Raw genomic sequence first — 12,269 nt, 5'->3', positions numbered from 1 at the left:
GCCTACTGCTAGGGGCAGAACACGGCTTGGGTGGAGAGAGAGCTTCTGGTGCCCAGCCTGGCCACCCCCAGCTCCACTTCTGATCCAGCATCAACAGAGCTTCTTCCTGCCCCACAGAAAGAGACTGGGCATGTGGGAGCTTCTGGCTCTTGTTCCACAAACGGCTGCTAGTAGCAGGGTGTGGGCCTTGGGCTGCAGCTGCAGAGGGACCATTGCCACATGGAGCCATTGCCAGTTATACAGTTACTGGGCAGAGTGAAGGAGGAGAAGAACTGAGTGCAAATGAGCCCTCATTTCAGCCTCAGCCAGGGCCAGGCGGAATTGGCTAAATGGTTTCTCTTTCCTTCTTTTTTCATCTTTTCCTCCCTTCATTCCTTTCCTCCCTTTCCTCTTCTCCTTCCTTCCTCCTACTACAACTTCCAATCTCCACCCCGTCGTCTCCTCTCTGCCCTCCCCTCCCCTGCCTGTTCTCTCTCCTTCCTGTCCCACACCACACTTTCTTGTCTCTACCTTTCCTGTTCACTCTTCCCCCTTTCTCTGCCCTCTCCCACTCTCTGATCTCTTCCCCAGGAACCTGAGCTCGGCCGATGCAGGCCGCCAGACCATGCGTAACTACTCAGGGCTCATTGATTCCCTCATGGCCTATGTCCAGAACTGTGTAGCGGCCAGCCGCTGTGACGACAAGGTGAGTGCATCCCCTGGTGGCACCCTGACCCCTAGGCCCAGACCCCTACGTTTTCTGGGTGCCTTTGAGGCCTGGCCCAGTGACAAGACAGTAGCACAGAGCCAGGGGTGGTAGAAGGGGCATCTGGATGCAGGGCCCAGTGTGGCTACAGGGGTGGGCTCTGAGGGCAGTGTGCCCATGCAAATCCACTCTCCCTCACTTAGAAGTGTAGTCGATGCAGCTGCTTCCCTCATCTCTCTGTTCCCCAGTTCACTCTTCACTCTAATGGAAATGGTCATAATCATATCAACTCATGGGTTGTCTGAAAGGCTCGATTAGTTAATAAGCAAAACACGAAGAGGGCCTGGCACAGAGGAAGCTCCCAGAGAGTATCTGCTGGCTGCACTTCACTGGCGGTGCCGAGCCCTGTCCTGAGGCCCCGAGCCCTGCCCCACAGCCCCGAGGAATCCATACTGGTGCCCCCAGGGCTTAGTGTCCCCCCTGAGATGAGACTCTTTCTGCCACTGCTATCTTCCCACTGCCTCCCAGAAAAGCCATTGGCAGAGTCACCTTCCTGCCCTCTCTGGACTTCTGGACACACAGCACAAACAGAGAGAAAACAAAATCGTGGAGGGCAGATAAACAGAAGGCTGAGATGTCCCCACCATGGCAGGACAGTGGCTCAGGAGATAGTGAGGTCCAGCAGGCCCCAGACCGCCAGGGGACTGGCTGGCATCACAGCATCTGGGTTCTCAGCACAGTTTCCGTGAGGAGGGATTTTATCTCCTGCTCCCTCCACTGGAAACAGCAGCAGGGTCGCAGAGGAGAGCAGTGACGCTGGGCTGCTCGGCCTGGTTCCAACTGACAAGACGCTTTTCTGCTCTGGGCACAACATCCCCAACACCTATGTAACCCCAAGCCCTGGAAGTCAGATTCCCTTAGGCCCTAGCAAGGGCCAAACATCATTAGAAGGGTAAATCTGCTGCCCCCAAACCCTAGTCCTGGAGGTTTGCCAAAGGAGATTGACAAAGATCTGGGCCCATGCCAGGATGAAGCCCTGGGTTCCAGGTGCTGCTGTTTGTTGACTTAGCACCACTGGCATTGACAGCTAAGGACTGGCCCATAGGAAGAAGGAATGATGGGGGCACTAGATGGCTTTGGAATCTAGAGGCATGGGGCTTCTTCTGGAGGAGTTTGTTCTGGGAAAAAAGACACATTCTTCAGCATCCCAGTCTACCCATTGGCATGTTGTCCATAGCAGTCCTACTACACGCTAGGGCCTGTGATAAGTGCTTTCTCTGTATCATCTTCCCAATATCCTAGTGAAGTGGATGAATGCAGTCCCATTTTACAGTTGAGATAGCTGAGGCCCAGAGAAGTGAGGCCAGTCAAGTTCATGCAGCGAGGAAATGACAGATTCAAACTCAGGTCCCAGAGGTAGCCCTGGAAGACTTTCCAGGCTGAGAGTGTGGTGGTGCCTGCGCTCATCTTTCCCGATGCAGCCCAGGTGCCTCTGCTCTCTTATTAGTTAGGGTAGGTGGTAGGCCAGGAGCCTGTCTGGCTGGGCAGAGGCTCAGGCCCATGCCTTTCCTTGGTCCCCAGTCTGTGGAAAACTGTATGTGTGTCCTGCACAACCTCTCCTACCGCCTGGATGCTGAGGTGCCCACCCGCTACCGCCAGCTGGAGTATAACGCCCGCAACACCTACACCGAGAAGTCCTCCACTGGCTGCTTCAGCAACAAGAGTGACAAGATGATGGTGAGTACAGCATTGGCAGGGCCAGGACCCGCCCCATCGAGCATCCCACCAGGAGCCACTGCTTCATCTGCCCTTTCCTCTGGGCCCTCCTGGAGCCTGAAACCAGCCCTAAGGGACAGGCCCGTGCTGACGCCTTGGCCTGGGGCTCATGCTGCATGCCAGGAGCTGAGTAGAGGCCATTCATCTTGCACAAGGGGGAGTCTGTTCTTGGAAGTGTAAGGGCTCAGACCACCTTAGAGGTCTAAAACTCCAGCCCTCTGTTTGCAGGCCTTGGTCTTTCTTACTGTATAATGGATCAAGTCTCCCCCATCTTCTCCCTTGCCCTTGAGAATCTGAGGAAAGCCAGAACTCTCACCCTTTCTGGCCTTGGTTCCCAACATCTCCTGAGCTCTCCCAGGCTTCCCCAGAAGCAGAAGACTGCCGGGGATGGGTAGTCAGGCCTCCTTCACTGGGCCCAGCTGTGGAATCCAGGTCCCAGACCACCCCTGTTGGCCCAGGCTGGGTCAAACCTACTGTCTGAGTCTGGAAGAGGAGGAAGCATCATGATGGGAGAGCCCAAAGCAGCCCGTATCTGGAAGGTTTGGGCCAAGGCTGCCCTGGGGCATAGCTCCCAAGATGCCAGGATGCTCTCTTCTCCCACATCCTGGGATGGTCTGGAGGACAATGGCCCATTCCTGCATCCCATGGAGCTGCTGCAGTGCGTAGAGGAAAGGGGTGCAGCGGGGTTGTCCTAGGCTCCCTGCCTCCGCAGGCGCTTCCTCAGCTCGCCCTATCTGGAACCATGACCCTGAGGCTGGGGAAACAGGGACAGAATGCCTGGGTTGTGTCCTCTCACGAGGCTCCCACTGACCCCCTGACCTGCTCTTTCTCTTCAGAACAACAACTATGACTGCCCCCTGCCCGAGGAAGAGACCAACCCCAAGGGCAGTGGCTGGCTGTACCATTCAGATGCCATCCGCACCTACCTGAACCTCATGGGCAAAAGCAAGAAAGATGCCACCCTGGAGGCCTGTGCGGGTGCCCTGCAGAACCTGACGGCCAGCAAGGGGCTGGTGAGTGGGGCTGTACCTTCTCTCCCGCAGTGGCCCCATCCTCCAGCCGCCGTCCAGGCTCCGCTCCCTCCTTTTCCCCCCAGCCTGTCCCCTGGCTTCGGAGCCTCCCGTGAGCAGAGTGCCTGGCATATGCTGGGCTCTGGGCTGAGCACTGGGGAAACACCTCTGCCCTTTAGGAGCTGCTGGGGGGTGCAGAGTGGGTGGGCCCACTAATGCTGGATTCTGTCCATGCCCACACAACCCTCTTGGGCACATGGTTCCTGGTCCCTGGCTGGCCTCCTGGGTTCTGCTTGAGGTTAGGGAATGGGGTGGAGAGGGTGTTTGGCAAAAGGAGTTTCCCATTTGTTGAACTGACAAAGGTGGAAAAAGAGGGTTTAGGGTCCAAGCAGGTCCAGAGAAGACTGGACAGAATTCGTGCAGATGTTAAGGCCAAATGTATGTAGCTTTGAGGGCACAGTGATATGGGGCAAAGCCAGAGGAAACCTGTTTGCAATCAAGAAGAGTTGAGATGGGCCAGATGGCCAACTGTTCTCCAGCTTTACTTAGGACAAGGGAACCGAGCAGCAGCAGCACTAGAGTGGACCAAGGGCAGAGAACTTCTGTGGCCATGAGGAGTGAGGCTGGGCAGCTCTGAGAACGCCAAATTCACCTAGACCTGTTACACTTGGGGTGGCTCTGTTGCTTAGAGGTCTGGGTGAACTGGCCTACCTCTAGGGGACCCCAGTTCTGTCTCCATGTGGGCCCAGACCCTTTCTTAGCCCTCTTTTCTCAAGCAAGCCCTCAACAAATATGTGTTGGATTCTAAAGAGGTAAGAAAGTTGGAAGAAGAAGGCCAGCTGTATAACTGACAAATACCCTTGACCGTACAGTTTCACATGGGCAGATAGTATGGGGAGACATAATGGGGGCAGCGCTGAGACAGTGGGGTGAGAGAGCAGCATTGGACACTTGGGTTAGTCTAGAAGCTGACTCTGGGTTACTATGAGTAGGGGAAAAGAAACTTCCCTCTCTCCACCCATCTGGTCTGCAGGCTGATCCGGGAGACAGGATCAGGGCTGGGAAAGGGGAGGTGCATGTTAGCCTAGGTTTCTGTTGTTACCCACATGTGAGCAGATTTCTGTCTGCCAGTGCTTCCAACGTGAAAGAGAAAGCGTTCTGGGATGTCTGCCTTTGGGATTCCTTGCCCCTTTCTGCCTGCCATGGTGCCTGGGAAGCCACAGGCTAGCTCCTTAACTGCTCCTTCTCTCTTAGATGTCCAGTGGCATGAGCCAGTTGATTGGGCTGAAGGAAAAGGGCCTGCCACAAATTGCCCGCCTCCTGCAATCTGGCAACTCTGATGTGGTGCGGTCTGGAGCCTCCCTCCTGAGCAACATGTCCCGCCACCCTGTGCTGCACAGAGTGATGGGTAAGGTCCCGCTCTCTCCTCCCCCTCTAGCTGAGACATGGCAGGCTCCCTGCAATTCAAAGCCTGCTTGAAGGTCATCTTTTAAGCCATTCCCTGGGATGAGCTTTCCAGGAAAGGAAGCTGGCCAAAGACAGGTGTGGAGACAGGAGTGGGGAGCCTGTCACCTGAGGGCTGGGAGCAGATCTGCAAAAGTCCTATCTGGGTCTCTGAGCCCTGAGCTTGAGCTGCCAGGAAGCCCTGAGGGCCCCCTGGCTCAGAGCCTGGCAGAAGGCTATCCAAGAGTGTGGCCCCAGAGGGAACCCCTCAGCCCCTCCTTCCCTAGTCATCCTGACCCTGTGCCCCAACTCCTTCCTCTCCCAGGGAACCAGGTGTTCCCAGAGGTGACCAGGCTCCTCACCAGCCACACTGGCAATACCAACAACTCTGAAGACATCTTATCCTCAGCCTGCTACACCGTGAGGAACTTGATGGCCTCACAGCCACAGCTGGCCAAGCAGTACTTCTCCAGCAGCATGCTCAACAACATCATCAACCTGTGCCGCAGCAGGTGGGCGGGGGGTGCTCCCACGGGCTGCACCCCAGTCAGAGCCCCTCCTCACCCTACACAGCAGGAGGCAGTCCCGCAGCTCTCCATGGAGCAGGGAAAGCACCCAGGGCAGGGGGAGCCAGGGACGGGGGAGGCTTGAATGGAGGAGAAGTTCCAGAAGCTGAGAGTGCGTGGAGCGAAGGGTCCAGCATCCAGGCCCCAGGGCTGCACGGAAGGAAGAGGCAACACACTGGGCCAGCAGGAGGCATGGGGCAGCAGGTCCAACTGAATAGGGACTTTATCCTATTCTGTGGGGCTGCCTCTTCCCAGGACAAGGCTGGGGACTGGAGTGGAAGAGCACTGCCCCCTCATGGCCCCTGAGGAGAGTCCTGGGGTGCTCTAGGTGGGCAGGGTCATGGGGTTGTGCCCACTGTGTAGGGTGACCAGGCTCACCACACCCCAATGGGGCTCCTCTCTTTTGCACACCTGAGGCCTCCTCTGAGGCCTCCCCTGTGTCCAGTCCCTGGCAGTGGGGGTGGGAGGGAAGAGGGTGTTCCTTCTCACGCCTCCTGGAATCTCATCTCACAAATGCACTTTTCACCTGCCCAGTGCCTCACCCAAGGCCGCAGAAGCTGCCCGGCTTCTCCTGTCTGACATGTGGTCCAGCAAGGAACTGCAGGGTGTCCTCAGACAGGTAAGAGCTCAGGACATCATCCTCTTCTGAGGTTCTTCCTGCTCATGAGCAGAGGACCTGGCATATGCTGGGCTCTGGGCTGGGCACTGGAGAAACGCCCCTGCCCTTTGGGACAGTCTGAGAAACAAAGACAGCTTCTACATGAAAATGAATGTGATGAACATTCTGATCAAGTCTCTGGGCTCTGGGATCTGCGAGGGGTGCTGAGAACATGGAGGGCAGAGGAAATCAAGGAAATGTGTGAGAGGCCTGGGGTGGGATCCTTTAGCAGCAAACTGAAAAGCAGAGTGGACAAAAAGCACACAAGTCTTTTGAGGACATGGGGTGCGCTCCAGCTAGAAATGTAGGTTTGGGCTAGGTTACAAAGCCCTTTTAATTTCAGACTGAAGAGCTTGGATTTGCACTTTTGGCACCGGGGAGCCATTCAAAGTTTTGAATAGAGGGTCTCATGATCAAAGCAGCACTAGAAAGACTAATCCCACACGTGTGAGCCAGGCAGGGTGGGCTGAGAAGCCTGGAGCCTGCTGTCCTTGTCCTGTGGTGACCTTGGCCTCCTCAACCCCTCCCCACCTAGCCAGGGGCAGAGTCCTCTAGGGTATAAGGTCTTGTTGTAGGACATCTTCACATGGCCCCTTCTTTCCCATTCCTCAGTGATGAGCATGGACATAAAGGACAGGAGGTGGAAGAAACGGAGCAGTGGGGCTGATTAGGCTGGAGCTTTTAGCTTGAAGACTATGGTTACATTCACAAAGACAGATCAGACGTGGAGAGGCTGAGAAGGCTTTGAGATGGGAGGAAGAGGGATCCCAATTTGGAGAGGTTGAGTTTGGAAGACTTGGATGGGAGACCAGGCTGGAGGTGGTGTGGGCCCTGGCAGAGGGGCCAGAGCTACCATACAGAGTGGAGCTTTGTTCAGGCAGGCGAAGTCATGAGAACAGGCAAGACCACCATGGGATGCATGTGTATGGAAAAGTCTTGAGGGACAGGGCAGAAATATGAAGACCATCCGCTGGGGACAAGGAGGAAAGGCCAGGGAAAGGGGGAACGGTGTAGGGTGCCAGAAGGGGCTGAAGACCTGGTGAGAGAAGAGGAAGCTCTAAGGAAGGCAGGGCATCAGTTCCCAGCGCTACCTAGAGGACCAGGGGCTGGACACTGGGAAAGGCCCTGGATCTGGTGCTTCGGAAGTCTCTGGAGCCCTTCAGGAGCACTGCTGGCCAAGCAAAGGGAGCCCCATGGGGCCTGCTGCAGGGGGCAAGGCAGTGGGTGGGGATGGATGTGGAGTTGCTGAGAGGAGATGTTGCTCACTGCAATTTAGCCTGGAGAAGAAGAAGCCAAAGAGTGGGTAAAAAGAGATCTGTTAAAGACAGAGAGGACTCAAGCATCTCTGTCATGGGAAGAGAGGGAGTAGGCAAAGAAGGGAGAAAGATGGGGATGGAGGACAGGGAAGCCTGGGGATCAGTTGAGCAGCCTGGGGCAGAAGGAAGCACAGCTCTTCCTCCAGCACGGCAGGGGACAATAGGGAGACCCATGAACCCATGGTGTCCAAAGATGATTGGGGAAATCTGAAGGTCACAGCAAAGAGTGGCCGTTGTTCTCCATGCGACATTCCAGAGCTCCTTTCCAACAGCACTGCAGTGGGGGTGGGCTTGGCAAACGGCAGCTGCCAGATAGACAAAGGGAGACGGGGAGGCAGGTAAGGAGGACTGGTGAGAGCTTCCTCCCACTGTGTAATGGTGGTCCAAAGCATTCAGCTTACCCCAAAACACAAATGGAGTCCACCCCCGGCCTAAGACACACAGAGAATCCGCTGACATCGCTCTTGGTGGGAATTCCCTTCTACACATGCCTTTGGGAACCAGCGTCCCCATTCAGTCTCCACTCCTCCCTCTAGCTGTGCTTGACAACCGTCCTGGGCATGATCTAGTTGGTGCTTCTGTTCCCAAAGGGCCTTCACATCCATCATGCATTGAGTTGTCACAAGCACAGGTGAGACAGGCCACATGGCTTGTATCCATTTTGCTGAATAGGGAATCAGGGCCCAAGGACTTTGTCTTGATTCAGTGAGTCAGGACATGAGCCAAGCTCGACAGGAATGAGCATGCAAATCTGCAGAAGAAAAATGGCATCATGTAATACATGCCTAAAGACAGGAGGAGCAGGGCTTCGAACCAGCTGCTGTTTCGGATCGCCTATGCCATCTCCCCTCCTGTTTCCACAGGTTGGTGATGGCTGGCTTGGCCCTCAGAGCTCAGGGCTGGCAGCAGGACCCTCTTTTCAAGGGCACCTGGGCCTATTGCTGCATTCAAATCATGCTGTCCACGTTCACTTGGAAGCATGTATTGAGCACCTGCTGTATGCTGGGAGAAATAACAGGAACAAGACTCACTCTCCATCCAGCAGGCACTTAGGGGCTAGCGGGGCTGGAGGTGGAGAACAGACAAGTAAACAGAACCTTCTAGCACAGCAGCTTCTTACCAGTGCCAGCCCCCTGCTCCTTTGTTTGAGAAACACTGGGCATGTCTTCTCTGCCCAAGAGCTGTTGCCAGAATTGTTTAAAAAAAAAAAAAAAAAGATAGAGATGGTCAGAGGGAAGAACAATTGACAACGTCTCCAATCTGATTTTGATTGTTGCTCTGTTTTAAAAATAATACTAACCTAAATCCTCATGCCTTGACTCAGGGTTCTGCAAATGCAAGTAGGAAATTCAAATGTGTCAGTGGAAGTTCAAACACATTTCACCAACTCGTGGAGAGTTATTATGTTTGGTTGCACATTTACTGAGGCCGGTTTTAGCCCTGACACATGTACTTAGCAATAAGAGCGGAGGCTATGTGAGCCGAGGATGCTCTGGGAGGGCAGTGGGCAGTGTCTGACCCCACAGCAAGCCCCAAACAGTTTTGTGTCATTTGGTTGCTGTTTCTCCCTTTGCAGCAAGGTTTTGATAGGAACATGCTGGGGACCTTAGCTGGGGCCAACAGCCTCAGGAACTTCACCTCCCGATTCTAAGAAGAGGCTGTCCAAGCAAGTTAGGCTTGCAGGTAAGAATCAATAGCCCCACCCTCAGGGCAAAGGATGCCTCCGGGACCACTGCAACAGCCTCAGCCAGTCTCAGAGACAGAGGCTAGGCCTGTGCTCCCAGGGACACAGAAGCATCCTTTCGCCCAGCTCTGGACAACACAAGCAGTTGTGTAGACTGATTGGCTGGGGGCGTGGGTTGTCCCACCTTCAGGACGTTAGGGGTGTATAATGTCCTGGGAGTGTCAGAGGGGTCAGAGGGTCTGGGCAGGACTGCTAGGTACGAATGTGTAGGTTGCACACTGAACAACACAGGTGGTGCCATTCACATGGACTACAGTGAGTTCTACAATATAGATAACTGGAGTTCTAGAATATGTTATTCTGGGCTTGGTCATCCACAGCTCACTTTTTTATCCTTTTATAATTCACTTTCCAGTCTCTGCACATGCCCAGTATGGACAAGTTTATTTCCAGTTGATGATTCTAGGCCCCCAAAACTCAGAACCAATCCTATGAGAAAGGCTTGCAGACCTTAGTGTTCATTGGAATCATCTGGATTGCTTGCTAAAATGCACACATTTGGCGCAACCCCAGCTATTCTGACTCAATAGCCCCGGAGTGGGATCCAGGAAAGTCTATTTTTAAACGAGTATCTAAAGTGTTTCTTATGCAGGTAAACTGAGAATCACAAATAGATACTCCAGCCAGATGTCGTCACCCCTAGAGAGGGGCCTCAGAGGCAACCCCGCGTGGAGCCATCTGCAAATAGCCTGGGATCAAGACAGGGTCTCCTGAGCTGAGGGGGACCTCTTAGCCAGGCTATCTGCCAGCACCCCCACCCCAACCCCTGGTGGGGAAAGAGGACTGTAACTTTGGTCTGGATGAAGGTTAAATAAGACTTCAGATATCCTCTCCTGGTAAACAAGCTGCAACAACTTGAAGGCGGAAAAGGGGAAAGAGATTCGGTTCAGCAGATCCTTAATGAACACCAGCTTCTTGCTTAGTGAAGAACACAGTGGACAGGGGACAGTGGGGCAGGGTGGCAGACAAAGTTGGCAAGCTTCTGAATCCACAGGGCAACCTATAAATGTGTCTAGGGCAGCCCTGAATCCAGTCTCAGGCCAGGGCACACCTGAGGGCTGATGTGAGAAGAGGGTGGCAGTACAGGCTGGGCTTGTGGTATGGAAACATCTCACTGTAAACACTAACTGAAGGACTTTCTCCTTTTTCAGGAAGATATGACCCAGCTGAGAAGCCCTCAGGCCTCGCTGGATGGGGTTTTCTGTCCATCCTGTGCAGTATTTGGAAAAGTTCACAAAAAACTGAAAAGAAACCTAAAAACTGTGGATAACGGAAATATTTTTAGATTTTTTTCCTTGGGGGAACTGGCAGGCAATGGGAGTTAGGGAGGTTGGGGGGGGGCTTTCTTGAGTTAAAGGGGCTTATATGTGATGTCAATATTTCTTCCTCTGAGAAATGGTATATATATGTGTATAATGTAAGTGTGTGCATGCATGTGCGTGTGCATGTGTGTATGTGTGAGTGTCTTAAAGCATAACCACAAACTGCAAAAAGCTGGGTAAGCTATTTTGTTGCAGCTCGTAAGGTGGCAAAAAGGACTCTCCTGTGTTTCTTACTCATAGGCAAGGACAACATGTGCTTTTTGGTGAGCGGCTCATAGTTCCTGAAATGTATGGTGCCAGGGCAAGGGGGCCATCACTGCAGTCAGGCCCTCAGAGGAGTCCTGCAGGCTTCCTACCAGCGGTTTCTGAGAGTGCAGGAGTAACTGGGGCTGGGCCAGCCTCCCCGCTTATGAGACTGCTTTCCAGGAAGGGAGGTCTGGTGTATCTCATGGGCAAATCTGGTGTGTCTGATGATGCCACCCCTCCTACAGCACCACAAGGACTGAGGTTGGGCAGGTGTGGGGCTCCAGAGGACAGCAGGACACTCTGGCATACTTTGCCAAGTGAGGCCTGCTCAGGCGAGTAGGAGCTGAAAGATGGTGCCTGCCACCCTCTTGGGCTGTGTGCCCATCAGAGCAGGCTCAGCCTGCAAAGACCCCGCATTCAGAGGTCTTGTAATCTACTTGTTGCAGGAGAAAGAAGGTAAAAAAATGATTTTTTAACAAGGCTATTTTATTGCAGATCTTTCCCAAGAGCTGTTCTGGGAATGGCTGTTTGGTTTTCATATTCCCAGTGGAGAGGGGAACAGGCGGGGCTGGGTATATACCTATTCCAGCTTCTAGTGGGATGGAGTTGGGGTATATAAATTAACCAGGAAGATATTTCCACCAAGCCTGCTGTGAGTCAAGTGAGGGAGTGTTTGGGGTCCCAGGAGACTTGGAGGGGGGGAATTTGGGTAGACTAGGAAAGGAAAGTGCCATATCAGGATACTTGCAAGCTCACATCCCAGCCAGGGGCCATCCTCCACTTCCCTTGACCCCAGCTGTCCTGTCTCCACTCTGTGAAACCCACAGGGGATGTGATAAACAGGGCCATTAGGGGCATCAGCCACATCGAGCCCCCAGACTCTGTGCACTTCAGACGAGCAGTAGCAGGAGGGCTCCCGAAGGCCTTATAAGAAAACCTGTGTGGACAGCCCTTGGTGTACACTAGGACAGAGTAGAGCCCAGCGCTCCCAAGCCTTCCTCCTTCCAGCCTCTACCTCCATGCTAGCATTGCTGGTGTTAGAGAGGAATTATCTTCCTGGTCTGTGCCCTTCTCTAGAAGAATATAAGATGCTCCTCCTCCCCACCCCTTCTCAGCCTCCTCCCAAGTCTCTTCCTCTTCTGCACCACCCCTGAGTCCAAACCCACCTCTTGCCCCAGCAATCAGAGCTGGAACACACCGATGTGGACTCAGTATGACAACTGAGATGGGGGAAGCCAGACATGTGAGGATGCTGTCCTCCGAGAGGTGTCCCCAGTCATTAGCCAACTGTGCTGTGGTACTGTGGGTCTGTCCCTTGCTTCTGCTTACACTGGGAGGCCCACTCTTGGCCCACCTCTCCCTCTCAGGGAACCACGTGGAGCCTGGTCTCCCTGGACTGTCCTGAGCATAGGTTTCTGGGGCCTTCTTTGTCGCCATCAGAACCCAGAGGAATTCTTCTCCTAAAAAATATTTATGGCAGACCAATCTGTGCTGGGCAGTGTC

The 12,269-nt window shown here is 54.0% G+C and overlaps 1 protein-coding gene across 2 annotated transcripts in view; it reads left to right on the top strand.

The window, feature by feature from the left end:
- Nucleotides 1-10,619, top strand: part of PKP1 (plakophilin 1) — a 46,650-nt gene extending 36,031 nt beyond the window's left edge. Inside the window, exons 7-15 of one of the 2 annotated variants that reach the window (XM_011990568.1) lie at nt 118-180; nt 571-685; nt 2,267-2,422; nt 3,298-3,474; nt 4,726-4,879; nt 5,240-5,426; nt 6,015-6,099; nt 9,031-9,137; nt 10,350-10,619. In XM_011990568.1, coding sequence (XP_011845958.1) covers nt 118-180; nt 571-685; nt 2,267-2,422; nt 3,298-3,474; nt 4,726-4,879; nt 5,240-5,426; nt 6,015-6,099; nt 9,031-9,105 — 1,012 coding nt within the window. In that variant the 3' untranslated portion in view covers nt 9,106-9,137; nt 10,350-10,619. The remainder of the gene's footprint in view (nt 1-117; nt 181-570; nt 686-2,266; nt 2,423-3,297; nt 3,475-4,725; nt 4,880-5,239; nt 5,427-6,014; nt 6,100-9,030; nt 9,138-10,349) is intronic. The other variant, XM_011990569.1, reaches the window with a different exon arrangement.
- The last annotated feature ends 1,650 nt before the right edge of the window (nt 10,620-12,269 follow it).

This window comes from Mandrillus leucophaeus, unplaced genomic scaffold (assembly GCF_000951045.1).
Source record: "Mandrillus leucophaeus isolate KB7577 unplaced genomic scaffold, Mleu.le_1.0 Scaffold38, whole genome shotgun sequence".
Classification (NCBI taxonomy): Eukaryota; Metazoa; Chordata; class Mammalia; order Primates; family Cercopithecidae; genus Mandrillus; species Mandrillus leucophaeus.
Note: the sequence above shows the minus strand (reverse complement) of the source record. Positions and strands in the feature narration are given on the sequence as shown.